The 19,217-nt window shown below is 40.0% G+C and overlaps 1 protein-coding gene across 6 annotated transcripts in view; it reads left to right on the top strand.

The window, feature by feature from the left end:
* The first annotated feature begins 540 nt into the window (after nt 1-540).
* Nucleotides 541-19,217, top strand: part of tfdp2 (transcription factor Dp-2) — a 29,787-nt gene continuing 11,110 nt past the window's right edge. The window contains exons 1-4 of one of the 6 annotated variants that reach the window (XM_079481677.1): nt 541-810; nt 8,868-8,945; nt 11,760-11,820; nt 16,438-16,526. In XM_079481677.1, coding sequence (XP_079337803.1) covers nt 8,931-8,945; nt 11,760-11,820; nt 16,438-16,526 — 165 coding nt within the window. In that variant the 5' untranslated portion in view covers nt 541-810; nt 8,868-8,930. Of the gene's footprint in view, nt 1,599-8,867; nt 8,946-11,759; nt 11,821-13,701; nt 13,975-16,437; nt 16,527-19,217 lie in introns of those variants that run through there. The other 5 variants (XM_079481679.1, XM_079481680.1, XM_079481678.1 and 2 more) reach the window with 5 other exon arrangements.

Here is a 19,217-nt window from a genome sequence, read left to right as displayed (position 1 = left end):
GGTTGTTTAAAACAAACGTGCAGCAGGTGAGCACCTGGGTGTTGTGGTCTCGCGTCTTTCTTTGTCAAATGCCCGTCTGCACCCATAATCTAGTTCTTGCTCATTCAAATGAGCAACTGCCATTGAGACGTATTTTGACAATAGAGTTTGCTTTGTATTTCACGCAAATAATCAATAAGGGCATCGGACATATGTGGTTGTGTGAAAAGTCATGTATTGGGGATGTAAACGCGTCGCTGGGCTGTCGACAGGAGATGACGGGCGAAAACTTTCCGCAGGAAATTGCTCCGTGCTTGTTTCAATAACCGAGAAATCATATTATGCAATCAAATTAGGCAACGGCACCGCTGTGTTTTTAAAACAACCTCTACAACAGTTTCAACAAAACAAACGTTTATAATGGTTCGTCGTTTTATCACGTCATATGGCAACTACCACCAGATGGGACCGCGCCGAGCCAAAATAACGCGGTACCTCCCATCGCTTTCCTTTTGTCTGCATCAAAATCACCATAAAAGCTTTTCGTCTGTTTACACTGGCGTAGCACGCGCGATTTACGTCGAAAGGCACGCCAGTTTTGTATTCCGCGAGCGATAGCCAATCACCTTCCACCTGGCGTTGGCGTCACGGGCAGGTGTAACCAATCAGAAGACGCGGCTGACTGCCACCGCCAATCTTGTGTGCGGAGTTCGGCAGTCACGCAGGAAGTGCGCGCTGGGCACCGCAGTCTCTCCGCTTTCACTCTTACACAGAAGTCGTTTGGTGTCCGACTGACAGATCATTTCAATTCATTTGAGCTCGAACTGCGAGGTAAGGCACGTTTAACAAACACGACGTGGGGAAATGTGGACGGACGTTGAACTTGACGTGTGTTGTGGACAAATGTGTCACTTTGACAGCGGCGTTTGTTAAGTTGCGCAAAGTAACAGGAACGAATTAAACAGCGCGCTTCAAAACGGGACAGTTGACAAAAACAACAGCGTTCGGTTCATTTGTTATTAGCAGGCAGCTAGCTGGAAGCGATGCGAACGACGGTCTAAACGGTGCCGTTCGGTTTCGATACCGTCTCACCTCGTCGCTTATAGATTCTTCAAAGTGGTCTTACGTTCACGTTACACTTTATTTCTAATGGTGGCTTTATGTGCGGTGATAAAACACACAGTGGGAGACTATGACATATAAACTGTGGAGAGCGCTCGAGCTGTCAGTGGGCGAGTAACGTTACGCGCAGAGCTCGAGCTACGGGCGTTGCTCCGTCGGTTTGTTCTGCAACTTTTGCACATTTCCGCTGCTCGAGGACTCGGTTCCGACGAGCTCTCGGAGAGAAGTCCCTCGCGTTCACTCGGTTCTTGCCTTTCCTTGCTTTGGGAGAGTTGTTTTGGACTGGCCGTACGATTCGTTGTCGATTCATTCGTAAAAGTTTGAAGTCTCCGTATATCTGAGTTGAATTGCTGTCGAGACGCAATGGTGCAGTTTTTCGGCCAGTTTGGAGTGTATTTTCATGCATCAAAGGATGAAACTCAACGATTTTTGACAGAATCATCACACATCCACTTAATCCTCATCTGTCAGTGACCCTGGTGTTGAAAGCAGTGATGGTGAGGATATGATACAGTGATGTTAACAGATGATAATACCAGTGGCACTTTGATGGGGATGTGAATAATTGAAATGTTTTTTATAATGTTAACATGTTTTTATTGTGTTTCATTTTGGAACCAAACTGTTCAATTATTATTTTGACAACCGAGGTGTTTACATGGTGTTGCGTGTCCACTAAACCATGCTATTACCATGTACAAAAACAACAGCGTAGTGGACCAAAAACTTTTTTTAAGGTACATTACTCATGTTCAAAAATAAGGTCAAGTCAGCTTTATTTATATCGCGCTTTTTACAATTTTCATTGCTATAAAGCAGCTGTACAAGAAAACATATTGACTGTAAGCGAAACATATAAGGTTATGCAAGTCAAAATGCAGGTCCAATATCAGACAGACTATAAATTCCTATATGCAGTGTTAATTAAATAAAACTATACAACTCTAGCAGCCCCCGGCCAGGCACACAGTGCAAAACAGTATGCAAACAGTGGCGAGGAACCCAAAACTCCATTGGAGAAGAAAAAAAACCTTTGTCCAGCTCTATCATCACAAGGTATTACGACGATAACTTTTTGTTAGTTAATGTCACTGTGATTTATTTGAGAGTTTACAGTATGATCGGGCACGTTTCTGATGTGAATTGTGTTTGTCTGTGGTTTCTATTCCCATAGAGACTGTCTGTTTTTGTGGTGTTTTGCACCTTTTAGTGATGAAACACCTGATCCTTGTTGCTCGAGCTTGTTCACTAGGCTGTGAAGTAAACATTCAAGAAAAATATAAAGAGGCTTCAGCAGGTGTTAGATAGACATTGAGTATTAATAGAGTGTGGTAATTGGAAAAGAAAGCTCTGGTGTGTGGGGTCATGGGGTTTTTTCTAGGCTTAGAGTTGTGAGACTGAGATTGCAGGCAAGGCTGTGTCAGATTTGAGGCAGACATCTGTTGGCCCCGCACAAACGGTCTGGATATTTAATCCCTGCAGTGGAGAGGAGGAGGGTGAATGAGACCCTCACAGTGTGTGTGACAGGTGTCCCCCTGCCATTGAGCACCTTTAGCAAGTTCTCCTGCTTGTGTGCATGTATTTGAACCCCGGTGGCTCTTTAGACACCTTTATCTGTTTAGTTTTGTATCTGTGGGTTGCATATTTTGCGGAGAAAGGTTGTGTCAGCTAGTTAACAGCCGAACACATTGAATGCAAAGCTCAAATGTGTTGATCTGTTGTCCCAATATTGCATTGTTGTGATACAGCTGTCACGTGAGAGTCTGGCTTTGTGTGTTTGTATTTGCACACGCACAAAAGAGAGTGAATGGACTGAGAAAACGCACCACAGACGTTTTTTTGGCGCCATTTCCCAGCTGTCTTACTCGGTCGTGTGTACTCTAGTGTCACTGTAACATGCCCCGTGGGACATGCTCGCATACAGTTAGCGCTCCGATGGCTGCATGTGTTAACAGAATGTAGGTGTGTGTTTGTGCATCTCGCTGTGTTTATGTAGGCTTCGTCCTCCTGGGAGACTAAACTTTACCTTCTCCGTTCAATTTCTCCCAAATGTCAATTAAAAATAGTGTTTTTGTATGCATTTACAGATGCTCTGTCTTTTTCAGACCTCAAATGCTGCAAAGAAAACTTCATATTCACTTTTAAGCAATACAACAGAAGTATTGATCTTTATTCAGGGAAGGTTAATGCTGTCAGTCATTAACATTGCAGTTGGATGACTTTGACAGTCCTGGGGTTTGATTTTGTTGAAATCAACAGAAACTGGACTGGAATGGACATACAGTCTTAAAATTAAAGGTTGCTTCACTATGCCTTAGAAGAACCGTTTTGTCTAAATGGTTTCATAAAGAACCTTTAACATCTTAAGATTATAATAAGGTAAGAATGAGATGGTTCTTTGATGAACCTTTGACAGAATGGTTCTTTGATGAACCTTTGACAGAATGGTTCTTTGAAGATCCTTTGACAGAATGGTTCTTTGAAGAACCTTTGACAGAATGGTTCTTTGAAGAACCTTTGACAGAATGGTTCTTTGAAGAACCAAAAATGTTTCTTCTATTGCATCACTGTGAAGAACTTTTTAAGCCGCTTTATTTTTAAGAGTGTACAGCTAGAAATGCTGATTTAAATGAAAATGTTTTCAGCTTATTTAAAACCTAGTCCTATTGTTGTGTTCCTCAACCTGTTGTAAATTTTGTCATCATAACCTTAGGTGTTAGTTTACCTTATTCATTCTAGAGAAATTGTATAGCAGGCTATAGCATTTTTCAGTACTAGTTTCTCAAAATATTAAAATCACAATATTGTATGCCTTACAGTTTTTGCAAAGGATATCATTTGTCTTCAGTTGGAGAAAATAACTTATTTGGGGTTAGAAAGAGGTTGTGTAAATGATAATATCCAATATTTTTCTGACATCTGAATTATGGAACGTTTGACAAGCTGAGAATTTAAATAAAGCCCTTATGAACCCTTGTGATTATATTTACTGTAATGGAATAAGTTTGATGATGTGATCTGTTGTACATTTTTACTGAAAAATCCCTGCTCCGTAATCTATGTAGATAACAACCTGTTTAAGGACTAGGTTTGTAAAATATCAAAATCTAACTCAAAAATCTAATGACAACAATACCTCGGTATATTCAATATTTATTGCAATATTTTAAATCACTAATGATGACTTGGAAACATGTCATAAACTTCCTCTTTTCTTTATCCTCTAACTCAAACCTCTAAACAACAGTTATGATAATAGTATGAGATGGGTCAAATGACCTATACCTAAATAATTGCACCAGATGGACCTTGCCAAAGGTAAACATCTATTATTTTTTCTAACATTCTCTATGATAGGCCCGGAAGACCTATCGTTTCATACTTGCTAAGACTACGTTTGTGGTTCTACGACCTGTGTTTTTGATAATGTACATGCACGAGTGGAGTTTGGGCAGGTGTAGTGTAGTGTAGTGTAGGGTCTTCTGTAAAACACTGCGGTGTCACCCTGTTCCATGGGGCTTTGCGCTTCCTTTTCCCAGTGACCCTACATGACCTTGTTGCTTAGCTGTTTGTATTTCAAACACGCACACGCTCCCTCAGAAGACCAAATGTCACCCTCCTCCTTCTGTTGTCCTCTGTGTAGCCCACGCTAATCAGGACGCCTATAGTAGCAGAGGCCTCCCGCAGAGCTGCGGCTCCTTATAGCTTTGACAGAAGGAGTGAAATGGGATGCTGCTCCAAAGACTCTGATCTGCTGTGTCAAACTTATTTTATGCCTTGCATGTGAATATCATCAGACTTTGTGCCGCATGTCTTACTATATGTCCCTCACTAAATGGTAGATGACCACGCTGTTGTCATGGAAATGAGCTGAGCCATACAAGTGACAGATGGAGAGGGATACGGAGAGTAGAGGGAGTGGTCTGTCTTCGAGGACGCAACACCCCCACTGCACTGTTGAAAAAGCTGACAAGTGCATCCCAGTGACCCAACCCTCCTTAAGTGAGTTGACTAGATTGTCACTTGCTCTGAAGGATGAAAATATATTTCTAAATTTAAACATAGAATACCTATAATTTGAATCCCAAACAGTTTGTTTGTTGAGTCGTATTGATCTTGGGTCAACAACTGGTTTAGCATGAAAGGTGAAGTACACCAGAACCGTCAGGCATTCTACTTCATTACCCCACAGTCTAGATCAATGACCCCACTCCCCTAAACTATCCTAAAACTATCAATGCTGGTCCGTCTATTTGGGCCCCCTCCAGGGCTGTGTCAGTCTCAGACTGGGGCAGAATCGCCTCTTCCAGGTCAGTGGTCTTCGCTCCATTAATGATGAAGATGGAGAGAAGGAAGAGAGGACAGTGTTGAAAAGAAAGATAGAAGGATAAAAGAAACAACGATGGGGGATAGAAAGAGAGGTCAGGCTGACAGACGAAGAGCTTGGGGATTTATGGCAGGACGGAAGACAAGGACAATAGATAAGAATACGGGGGTGTTGGGGGCTTATGGTAAGGAGGTTATGTCTTAAGGTTGCATATCATTGTGGTTATGAGATTAATGTCAAAGGGTGCAGAAGAATACATTTTTCAAACTTCTTTAATGGCCATCCACGCTTTCATAACCATACCATATTTTTCATGGTGGATTTTGCAATTCATCTAGTAGGCATACTCATGTTTGCATTTAAAGCATCACATTTTTTTTCGTTTTGTGCTTTGAATGCATCACAGTGGCTGGCGTTCTAACCATTTCTGCTGAGCATTCAGGCATGTGAAAACCACAACATGACTGTGCTGAAATGATTATGACAGTTAACTTCCATTTACAAAAGACAATAGACTAATCTCACTTAGTTATTGGCTTATTGTCTATAGATTTATATTGAATTATTGCTTTTGGTCTCCAGGCATGTTTTTTTAAAAGCAAAGTTTGATCACTTGATGCAGTGCACATATTTGATGCTTAATGACATGAACTAAGGCCTAACCTTAAGTATGGGAAGTTGAACTGGCTTCAGCAAACACCAGAAATTAGACAAACCAACTTTTTGTTGTGATTGAGAGCAAGCTCAAGGGTTTCAATAAATGGTCAACATATCCTATTGAAAAAAGGTCCTCAATAAATCGCCTCTGATCTCAAGAGTCCTTTTCAAAGGACTTTCTTGTGAATGGGGAAACAAAACACAACAACAGGCTTGACTTACAGTGTGTAAATGCAGTCATTATTCGGTCACTGCACTGTCCTGGTCCACCCTGTCTATACTCTTACTCAGCAGCAAGTTCTCTTTAGTGTCATGTCACCAGAACATCGTGTCAACCCACGACATGCCAAGTTGCCTTGCATATACTGGGTGGCCTCTCCTTCACCCAGGAAATCAGAGAAACAGAAATTGGGGGGAGGGCAAATGACATAGAAAAGGAAAGAGAAAAGTGAAGGAGAGACCTCCAGCCACTTTGAAGCTTCTTTCTGGTTCCTGTGTCGAGCTTCTCCCCCGTGGGACAAAAGGCCATTATGTGAACCTCAGGCAGGGGGCTGCAGGGGGTATTGTGGGACTGGAGCGGTGGGCGGCAGGGCTAGATCCCCCGTCTATTGATCTGCTCCGTCCATTCTGCCTCACCCCCTCCACCACAGCCAGGCTTACCAGCTGTCTGCTCTACGCCTCTCCCAGTAAGCCACAAAGACACACACACAGCGGATCATATGGATTCAAGCATTAGCATATTTATTGGACTTCAAAAATAATGGTGAAGAAACTTCACAAACATATAGCCATACACTAGAATGTATGAAAGTGTTTGCACGTTGTTGTTGATCAGGTGGATGGATGTTCAATGCTGTCCAAGCGGATGACCTAATTTGTGGTGTGTAAAGGTCACATGTTGCATACGTTGGTTCAACCACACCAATACAGTTTACCAATGCAGCTTACATAGAAATTCATCACAATCATCTAAGTTGGGTTAAAGTTTATTTGATGAGGCCGTACAAATCAAAGACTGTCACAAATGTCACTTGTACACTCGGCAGTATTTAAAATACCTTGTGGAGTAGACAGAAGCTGCCGTAAATGTGATACTCCCGGTGGGTTGGTTCAATGCTGTTGTAGTGTTGCCAATGTTTTGGACAAGAAATGTACTCTATGCGTATACAGCGATGCTTTGCAAAGCAATTGCGACCCTGTTGTACATTCATAACCTGTGTTCTTGCATTAATGTTGTAACAACAAACTTGAGACTCAAGGTGACAAAAGAGTTATCTTGTAATGTGAGTGCAGTTGTTGACCTACAAACAATGATTAAAATACTTTTTAATAGAAGTGTTAGCAAATCCCCAGTAGTTGTGATTCCCATATTGCTCAACGAATGCTGAGAATGCCACTCTAAAGTTGTGTTAGGTCCTAACCTCACAGTGCACGTATATAAACTTGCAAATTGTTGCATTTTGAAATGCATTTATATACATGTATAATACCACATGAAGCAATGTTGTTAACTGTCTGCCTCTTTACAATAAAACCACTTTAAACTTTGCCAGTCAGCGTAAACATATTTAATTATTTTCACCAAATTTGATTAATAATTTCTTCTACATAAACACACACAATAGGCATGGGCCAATTACCTATTTCAAGGTATACCAATGAGTTGAAGCCAGGACTAGGGCTTAGCTAAATTAGAACATGCAAATTATTATTACAACCATTATAGTTGTGCATCTTAAGACAAAACAATGGCACTGCTTTATTTTACAATAATGTCAGTGCAAGCAGTTTTCAGTTAAGACAGATATAACATTTATTTTAGTCTAGGACTAGTATTAAGCCCTGTAGGGGAAACCACCCCAATATGTCAAATTCGCTACCTAGTAGTGTATAAAAGTATGGAAAAAATACTGTATTGTGTTATACATGATGGAAAATACCATCAAAAGAGTTCTATGTGTTTCATGTATTAATTCAAGTTTTGCTTAAGTTTAACTAGATGGTAGCCCAATATTGTGAATCACAAAATGTGCCGGTTACAATCGGTACAGCTCACTTCACTTCGGCTCAGTTTGCTTTTCCACTGCAGTTTAGAACCGCTTCAAAGTGGGTGGGATTATGAATGTATCATCAGTTGCGCCAATGGAGCTTATTTGTGGTGGAGGGCAGCAAAACAAAATACTGCTTAAAATAACAGAGTTTGGGAACTCTTACAACTAAAAGCTAAATCTTCCATGTAGCATTGCGTTAAGGGTTTTAATCGCTATATAACTGTCACGAAGCATATAATAAACTGCCAATATTACACATTAAAATGTGTATCCCTGTCTTTGAAATCTAGTGATGCTCTAAGGGACGAGTCTTTTATCAATCAGTGATCTGTGTGAAAACATGTCACATTTTGGTATCGTTACGGTTCGCATTGGAACCTCAACCGAGGTGGCACTAAACAAAGTGGGAAAACCCCCCAAAAGTGAGCTGTACCGTGCTGTACTATGCAGTGGAAAACCAGTTCCGTGTAACTGAGAGTTTTGGATACAAAGAACCCAAATTTCTCTTTCTCACACACACATGCGAACACATCACCCAACGGGGGAGAAAGTTTGGATTTTGAATGCAGCAGGGGTTTAAAAAGGGGTGGGATGTCTCCTGCTCTCGCTTTCCTTTGTCATCTCTGGTCATCAGTGTTATCTGGGATTTTTTCCTCTAGCGACCTTCTTGTTGAGCATTAGGTCATAACACGTTCACCTGCTCACCTTTATATCTGTGTGTGTTTCTACAGGGGACTGTGCAGCGCTGAGCATCAGGGGATCTGATCAGGAGAAGGTGCCCCGTCATCGTTAATATGATGGCCAACGCGGTGAGTTTCAACGTGTGTGTCTTGTGTTAATGACGTTTGAAATGTGTAAAGATCAAGTTTTGCAGTTTAATTAAAGGGATGGTTCAGGGTTTTGTCAAGTCACTTACGGTACAAGTTTTAGCATGTTAAAAGCACTTTATTTTGCTTTTGTTTTCGAAAACAACAGCGATAACAAAGTCTTTGAAGGTGAAGTTTTGGTGTTGTTTCATGCTAAAATCTAGCTTTTATCTTTGTAATGTGACACTAACCTTATGATATAATGATTTCCTGAAATAATTCAAAGTTAGTGTTAAGAAGAGAGCGACATAATTTACTCACCTTCAAGTTGTTTCAAATCTGTATACATTTTCTATGTGTTCTTATAACCAAACAGATCTTGCCCCCCATTGACTGCCATAATACCTAAGACATTTTGAAGAATGTTGGACAACATCCAGTTCTGGGGCACTTTTGACTACAATTTTCAAAAAGTAATTTTTCCTACTATGGTAGTCAATGGGGGGCAAAATCTGTCTGGTTATAAGCATTCTTCTTCTTTAGAAGGTGAGTAAATGATGACAGAATTCTTGGGTGAAGTGTCCCTTTAAATCATCCCCTGTGATGTCATGTTGATGAAATCATAGTGACACGGTCTGCGACCTCCAGCCATTCTGAATAGAATGGCGTTGTCTCTGTAAACTCTGCGGACATATGTTTACTCATCCGTTTAAAGCCCTGAATGCTATAGATTTACTCCGTCCTTCAGTGGCTAACACCACAGATTCAGCCCTCTGATCGAGAGTTCGTATGCTCATTTTAACTCGTTCATAGAGGGTGAGGGAATCATTTCTCGAGCAAGACATTTGCTTGTATGTTTTGTGCTAAAAATAGCAGCGCTCAAGGAAAATAGTGTATAGAACTTATTTCCTTCACAGCAAAACGGCCAGTGTCAAGAAAGGTCAAATCAACTCTCACAGTTGACACTTTGAGAGTGTAGAATATTTATATACACTGTGAGTGTTAATTTGTCATGTTTTAACACTGCCCATTTTACTGTGTTATGAACTACCACAGCAGTAGCTCCTTGATACTCTGATGCGTTGAGATATTTTGCTATCAGTACAGAGACAGACCTCTATCCTCTAGTCTGGACAGCTGTTATGGATTCAATTATCTAAACCATGTGGGACACATTGCTGTCAGTTTAGAACAAATGTTCACATTAAACAGCCATGAGAACAGAATTCAATACACTCTTTCTTGCTTCTAGGTATTGAAGACTTTGAAATGTTGCCGTTAACATACATTTGGATGCTAATAATTTGTGATTGAACAAACTATGAAATAATTGATGACAAAAGAGTGCAGTTTTGTGCATGCTTTTATTTTAATTATAATACAATGGTTTCAAACAAGTAAATATGAACATTTAAAGGTCCAGTGTATAAAATATATAAAACCATTATATAAAATGCCATGTAGTGTGTTTTACCCTTTCTTGGGTTTTTCGTTTTCCCCCTGTAAAGCTGCTTTGGAACAATGCAAATTGTGTAAAGCGCTATATAAATAAAATTGAATTCAATTGAATTGAATTGTATGATATTTAGCAGCATCTAGCGGTGAGGTTGCAAATTGCAATCAATGGCTTTTTGAAGCACTGTAGAAACAACATGGCGAATTTCATTTAAGTGGACCCGTGGTGTATGTAAATAGAATTAGCTCATTTTAAGATGATAAAAACATAACGCTTCATTATGTATGCTCTTTAAACACCTCTTATTACACGGCTCGTTGGAATGCTTGCTTCTGATTGGCCATTCACAACATTTGCAGGTTCGTAATTCCCAGATAACAACCTCTCAAAACTTATAACACACGGTAACCCGGAAGCAGCAAATCATTTTGGCAGGTTTTTTTGACAAATTAAATATAAATATGTCTTTTAATAAAATATATACATTATGACATTATATTTACAAATAATTAATCCAAATTGCCTGTTCATGACATTTGAATGTCGTTTCTTACCTTAAAACCGAAAGTAAAGAGCTTTTCCTCACTGAAGGTCTGCATTCAGTAAAAATGTGCTAATAAAATATTTCAAATTCACATTTCATGTCAAGTTTTTCTCTCATGTGGCAAGTGGCCGTGTAATAAGTGGGATAATGTAAAAACAGCCAGCTGTTATCACGAAATAAGCCCCTTCAGTGTGATCACACTGTCTTACAACCGGCTGCCTGTACATTAGCCCTTACTGAACACATGGTTACGTATATTTTAGTGCATTTCTGTAAACAGATCCTCAAAAAAATGACACACTGGACCTTAAAGTGAAGTATTGGCTTAATATCATTGTATTAGATAACACAGTATCAACTCTCATTACTCTCATTTTGTCTGTAATTTAATTACAGTTACTTCTGAAGTAATCAAATTAAATACTTATTTATAACTTAATATATATGCTATAAATGTGTGTTATAGTGGAATTGTTTCCATTAAAGTCTAACTTTAAAATCTGTGCTTTAATGTATAATTCTCACCTTTGTAATACTTTGGTCAGTTAATAATACTACTTTATGTAGTTTTATATTATTTATTTGAATGAATTAAAAGGGCCGTTTCATGTCTGTCCTTCATTTACTTATTCTTTTCTAAATCCTATATCAACCTTGATAAGTAATTAAATAATTTTGGAGAGAGCAATTTATACAGTAATCTAATTACACTGTTGAATATGTCATTAGTAACTGGTAATTAATTACTTTTTCAGAGTAACTTACCCAACACTGGTTGTAAAACTGATTCACTTTTCAAATTTTCTCCTCATCTCAGGTTGGCGCTGCAGCTCTGTGCGGAGATCTCAAGGCCTTTCTGAACCAAAACCTGACCAAAGGTAAAAGCCAAACTTTGAAACATTGCATAAGCGTCATAGCTTAACATTGCCTTAAAATAAATACTTTATATTAATTTATAAGCTTGAAGAACGTTTGATTGAGCTCTTTCCCTATGTTTTTATTTTCAGTCATGCACAGGCAATAAAATAAATCACATGCAGTTACAAGAAGGCCGTAAACTTTTATGAACTACTGTTTTTTTTGGTATAGCTGTTCAAAGTGAATAAAGTGGGTTTAAAGTAGTGATGCACAATATTTATTTTTTGCCAATATTTTTAAGTTTTTTTAGCCGGTTCTGTAAGTTTATATAGTCTTTTTTGATGATGATGTTAGAACAAAAGGTGCATCTCTTAAGTTTTTTTCTATCATGGCCTTTCCAAAAGTGGCCACTAGGGTGCTTCAAAACCACTTATTACCCCAAATTGTTATTCTGTTATAAAAAAGCAATGGTTTCTCTTTTATTTGTCCCCTTATGTAAATATCTGCAAAACTTAAATTTTACATAAGTTTGTAAAGGGAGGTTTTACTGTTTGACAGCAATAAAACGGCTAACTATTTAACAAGTAGATACCAAGTGTTTTACATACAGACATTTTTAGAATCGTTGAGAAATGATGAAAATAAATCACTCGTTTTAAATGCTTTAGTTGTAGCTTAGCATCAGTGTAAACTACTGCTGTATTTACAGTGATGGGTGACACGGAAAGCCTTCACACAGCAATCTACCATAAACAACGAGCTTTTGTCCTCATAATATACATTCATAAATACCTGCAGACTCTGTGCTGACTGATTATGGCTCACTGATATAGCGGATGTGGATGGACACGACAGGAGTACTATGCTATAGCGTTATGGATGTTATATTTTGAATGCTGTTTATGGGGGATTTAGAAGTGTGGGCTCATCTGGATTTCTCAGTGATGTGCAGTATCATAATAAATCATAATAATGTATGATCTGATTTTCACTCCTCATGCAAATTATTAAGATCATCTTTTTATAAAACTGTGTTCGGATATCAATGTGAAACAGTATGTGCTGTTTATTACAGTCATTGAACAAAAATACTTTGTAAAGTAAAAAGTTGAGAAACAAAAATACGTAGGGCTCTTAATGGAAGCACAAAATGTCAGAACACCGGCTTAACCTAAAACCCTGTGCTTTTATGACAGTTCAGATGCAAGACACGAAAATGAACAAACTCGTGTGCTATGTGACAGCTGGTGTCTTGGAGAGTGCACACTCATATGTCAGACCGCCTACACATAATCAACACGTCTTTTCTACCGGCAAAGCATATCGGCGTAATTTTTCATTTCAGGCCGATACTGATATTTAATTTATAAGCCAATGTCGGCCGATAATATCTGTGTGCCGATAATATCAGGCATCCCAGGTCTTAATGTACCCCATAGACAGACTGTGTATGCATCAACCAGCATAATATATTAGCATTGCTTTCTCATGTCCCACTTCAGTGAGCAAAAGTGCTCGGAAAAACTGCTAGCTATGTTGTAAACCTGGTCTGGAAGCATCTTTTGTTGGCCATCATTAGTGGCGCATGAATTACGCACTTTGTCCTTAGTTTGGTTATCAATTAAACTCTCGCTCAGTTTCCGATAGCACTCATCCAGTTGTGATTTTTCCACCATCCGTGCATACTGTGCAGCCAGAGTCATGTAAGTTCTGATCAAAGCTCAAAGCACTATTACAGTGTTTGCTCAGTGTGAGAACATGTGTTCAGGCCGTTCCATTGTGCAGCCACACATCTATTCAGTTTTTCTGCTCTCTGGGGCTTTCCACTGCTCTCAGATCAGTCCAGGCTAGAGCAAGCGAGTGCCAATCCCCTGAGCGACTGGCACGAGCAGAAAGAACGCAGCCAACAGCGTGTGTGTTTGGAAAGAGGAAGTCCTGTCGCAGGCCGAGACACGCTCTCAGTGAACGCGTCCGCCGTCGGCACGTTTCACACTCTGCATGGGTGAAAGTCCACGTGTGGACGGGTGGACTCCATCTGCGCTCGCTCGGCAATGCCTGGCGAGCCTCTCAAGTTTCCAATGAATGGTAACAAAAGGGGACTGAGGGAGAGAAAGAGGGACAGCAGATCCCAGCCTGCTAGGCGGCTTTGAAACATGCTCTCCACTCCTCTTCAGGTAAATCCTGCGTGTCTGTTTTATTTCTCCCCTTCTTTATTCGTTGCATTCAGAGGTTGTGTAGGAGCAGCTGGGAAACCTGCACGTGCTTCTGGATGGCACGCAGAGGGGAAGTCTCGGCCCCTCTCTCTCTCTCTCTCTCTCTCTCTGTTTTTGGGTCACTGTGGAAGTTCCTCCACGGCTCTGTTTAGGGGGAGGGGTAGTGGGGGCGTCCCAGTCTGTGCATGGGGCTCGAACTTGGACTTTTCATCAGATCATAAGAAAAATTGTTTAAGGTGAGAAGTATGGAAGTGCTCGTTCTCCCCCATCAGAAACAAACAGGTACATGTGGTTTTTGATTTAGGTCTGGTAGCTATATTTGGAATGCCTTTTATTTCAAGCTGTCCATTACTTTATTTCTAAGGTGTCTGTCACAGCGGTGTTATGTGATGAAGTGGGTTTATTGTAGCTGCAGATCAGTTTTTTGCCGATTGGTGAGATGTTTCTCTGGCACTGATGTGGTTTTGAGTCGTGTTGATGTTTGCTAGTGCGTGTGCTGGCATCTGTATGGGCAGCCCCCAAAAAGTTATTGTGTGTTTTTCTCATGTGTGCGTCTCCTCTTGCTTGTTCCAATGTACAGAAGTCATTCTTCTTGATGTCTTGTGTATTGTGTTGGTATTACTAAGATTATAATGTCAAACAAACACCGAGCACATTGTGTGTGTGTGTGTGTGTGTGTGTGTGTGTGTGTGTGTGTGTGTGTGTGTGTGTGTGTGCGCGTGCGCGCGCGCGCGAGCTAGACTGCTGCTCAGCTGTATTCTAATGTGGCTTTGGTCATTGTTGCTTTAAAGAGCATGCGGCACTGACGCATTCTCACACTGAGGCCCTTCAGACACTGCAGACCTGCTGCCATAGACTCATTCATTACACCAGCTATGACATTTTCGTAGCCGATATCATGGGATAGGTTTATTACTGTGGGTATTTTGTAACCCTAGTTGCTGTCCTCATTCTGTTTGGGTCCAGGTCAGTATAGTATTAGCCAGTCATATAAAGAGCATATTGAACTCAAAACTGTTAGTGACAATCTTTGTTTCGGTACGATTGGTGATTTTCAGTAATATTCTCTATTTCAAGCATGCGTTGCTCATTGACTGGTTTGTTAGAGTGACGGTCAATTCTGCCGTTGTATTTTGTCAAAGTAAGAAATCTGTTTCACATTGATGGTTGGTAGGTAATGTTATTGCAAGCCAGTGGTCACACTAGACTTTGTGTTCCTCTCATTTCCTGTCGGCAGAGCGGGAACGCAAGCATATGTGTTGATTTTTTTTGTCTTTCACTGAGTAGAAAGCAAATGTATGGTGACCTCTGAGCTCTCAAAGTGAAATAGGTTACTGGTCTAAACGTCTTTGCTGAGAGTTAAACATGGAAGAAGCAAATGCAAACTTAAAGCTGCAATCTGTACTTTTGTACGTAAAAAGTAAAGATATTTGGGTAGTTGACAGACTAATATACACATTTTTTCTATAGTTTGACAGTAAAACACAATCCTACAACTACTCATTTACATCAAGTAACCTGCTATTTTCTGTTTCCAACATAGATGGCGATATAGAGGCAAAAGTTGTAGGATGGAGTCTTGTCACAGGACGCAGCAAAAACATTTTTTATTTTTTATATTAAGTCTTTGATCAAAACAGAAGCCATTAGAGCCTGGTCGCATATCATATGTGTTGCAGGTTTGGATTCAGAATGAATTTATATGTTTAAAATCTCTAGTGACTGGCCTGACATGGTTAACACCGTACACAGTCTTATCTGCTCCTTTACATTGGTCAAGTCTGCAGTGACTAAGAGGTTTTACTCAAAATGGAGAGTTTTTGTTTGTAAGTTTGCAGGCATGCATTGAGTGGGAGTCTTTGCATGCGTTGTCTCATTCAGACAGTACAGGGTGTGTTCAACCTTGTGCGTGAATGTGCGGTTGTGCGCAATTGGAGAGCTCATTTGCATGACTTTGCATTTCCATGAGCCACTATCTTTCAGTGATTTGCATCTTCATTTAAAAGACACTACAGAATTTGTGTGTTTCAGGATCTTTTCAAATATGCCTCGCCTTTTGTGACTTTACTGTAACCTTCCATCATACATATTCTTACTACACGACAACAGACACTTATTGTTCAGAGACATTTGCAGAGACATAGCCAAGCTTAGAAACTTAGAAATGTCATTGCATTACGTAACAAAATGTAAAACCAAATGTCTGAATTCTATTGAATGTTTGAAGTCAGCTTTTTCTCGGCTATGGACATGTTCCACCAAGTTACCATAGAAGGAACATTTTCTTTATAAATGTCTGTAAGTAGGAAAGCAAACAGTTGACTATCATTGATCCTTATCCATAATCTATTGCTCTTCTATGTAGAGGCTTTCCTCACGGCTCTGTTTTTACACACAAAGCTGACTGTGTTTATGTGTTTGCAGGCAACATTTCCCTGGTAACACCGTCCAGTTACAGCCCAGGCACCAAGATCACACTAGGAACGGTCAATTCCAATGTGGGAGCCCAGATGGTTAGTGTCACACCAACACAAGCTTACTGTGCAAAAAGTATTTAAACACATGCAACCAGACATCCACAGAAAGCAAGTGCATATCCTCACAAACACAAGGTATATAACTGGGCCTGGACAGTATAGCTAAACATAACTTTTTAGTGCTGTTTGAGAGCTTTTTCTCAATATTTGTGTTTCTTTAAAACGGCTTTAGGGTTGGTTACACAGTCGCTACGTCCGAAATTGCATACTGTGATAGTACATTCTGGATTTGAATTAGTACCTACCTTTCCACCGTGAAAACAGTACGTTCAATGTAGATTGAGTGGAAGTAGTATGAACACATTTCTGACATACTGCGTCCGCCATGTTTATCATACATTTACATTTACATTTACATTTATTCATTTGGCAGACGCTTTTATCCAAAGCGACTTACAAGTAGTTTTATACAGTGGAACATTACTGCAGAGCAATCAGGGGTAAGGTGCCTTGCTCAAGGGCCCTTCAGTCATGACCTGCTGGCACTGAGATTAGAACCGGCAACCTTCTGATCACAAGCCCAACGCTCTAACCATTAGGCCACAGCTGACCCCTTCATGTGATCATGTGACCCGAATGCTCTTTGACGTACTAACAACAACCTGTACGTAGGCGCTGATAAAAACATAATTTGGTCACGAGAAATTAATTTATTGGCACTTACATTAAAAACGAACAAAGTTTTGCGGAATTTTCTTTGATTGATATTTTGAAATTTGACCGTTGCTCCTGTGGCATCATGGGATAGAGTAGTGTCCATCTGATCCACGCTCACAAATCTCGGCTACAAATCTCCCCTACTGTTTTTTGCATGCTGAGGATATCAGACATACTATTCGTGACTCATGCTTTTTTTCGCCTACTATTTGCTATGGAAGACCATCAATTATTCAATTGAAGTAGATTTAATTTAGGTATATTATTATTTATTTATGTTTTCAGGAATGGGAGCTTAAAATTGCAGTAATACCAAAACGTACGGAAAGAATATATTTGTTAAAGTTCTCTACTGCCATCTTTGCTTTCAAGATTTGGACTAAAACTTTTTTTAATAGAAAGTGCAGTAGAATCCTAACAACAATCACTTTCGCTGTCTTGGTGCTTTTTATATTGTCTGCAGAAAACAGGGTATAATTTGTGACAATCAAATATTTGCCAAGCTTACTTGTATCAAAATATTACAACACTGTGCACAAAATCAAAAAGCCTCTATTATTCTTTTAATAATTTTCTAATCACTGCTTTTGTGGCGAGATATTATTCTGCAGTTCACACTGTGGACTGAAGAGGGCAGTTGTGTCCTTAGAGAACTGAGACATTCAGTTGTATATAGATAGACTACAACATCATGTGCTTGTGTCTGCTGTACATGGACAGTAGATTAAACATGGGGGGGATGGAAAGAGGAGGGTGTGTGTGGGTATGTACGGCTGCAGTGATGAAGGAAACAGACTAAAGTAAGAAATGACCAAACAATGAAAGCGAAAGGTTGTCAGGGTTTATTCAAATCTGGCTCCCACAGTGCCATGCCATGAGTTTAGTGCGGTTTAACCTGTTTGGCCCAACACTAGAGGATGGCAGGGTGGAAAGGGCAGTAGGAGTGATGGGATATCTTGTTTTCTTGTTTTTGCATTTTGTTTTGTGTGATATGACACACTTTGCCATCAACATTCTGTTACTGTTAAGGTGAAGCAGAAGGGCCGGGTTTGAACGAAGAGGCTTTCTGTGGTTTTGTTGGAGAACACAAGTGTGTTGTGTGCCAGCACCTCTGCTAATGAGCTTATTACCCTCATTAAGACCCTCGTGCACTCATTACACCGATGTGTACCTCAAGCACACGCTTGCATACAGATTCCTTTTCGACAGTCTTCCACGCATATTCAAGCAAATCACATCCTCCACATACAATGTCACCTGCGTATCGATAACAGGGTGCCAGAGAAATTATGGTATGCGGGAATATGGAGATGAATCGGCATGATCTACTAGCTTACTGCATTTTGCCTGGTATTGTGCAAATAATATTTGAAACAATATAGAATACATTTTTATCATACATTTTTAGCTATTTGATTTAGTTATTATTGGATATTTTATGATCTCTTTTATAAAAAGAGAAACATCGTGTCATATATATTGTTTCATTCATCACGCTAGAAATTGGGGTTGAGCATTGCATTGTGGGATATCGTGTTCTGTGCAGTGTCCTGCAGTAGGTGATCTATATTCTAGGCATACAGAAAATGTACACACTATGCACAAAACGCGTGATGCATCATGCATGCAATAGTAGGCTAGTGGGTCGTTCCAGAAATAGCGAGGAAGATTAATCTCTTGAAACGCAGCGATGACAGATAAGGGCTCTGTCTCTGGTAGGCCCTGTTTGCTCTCCCTAGAGGATGGAGCACACTAGTGTATGTGGAGAGATTGAGGTTAGCATTGAGAAAGCGATGAATGTATAACAGGAAGACGCAAGGTGGAATTTGTACTTCGATTCGTAGCTCTTTTTCAGGCAGCACTAGACTAGATGTCGCTAGCCATTTGTCAGCGATTTATCTCATTGTTGCTTTGCCATTGAGCCATCCGAGTTGTAAATGCGGTCTGACTGATCTGTGCATTAGAACTCCTATGAAAAGTGATCTTGAGATACAACTCTACCTGTTAAAA

The sequence above is a fragment of the Barbatula barbatula genome (genome assembly GCF_947034865.1).
Source record: "Barbatula barbatula genome assembly, chromosome: 19".
NCBI lineage: Eukaryota > Metazoa > Chordata > Actinopteri > Cypriniformes > Nemacheilidae > Barbatula > Barbatula barbatula.
The sequence above is the reverse complement of the archived record's forward strand: the minus strand, read 5'-3'. Positions and strand labels throughout refer to the sequence as shown.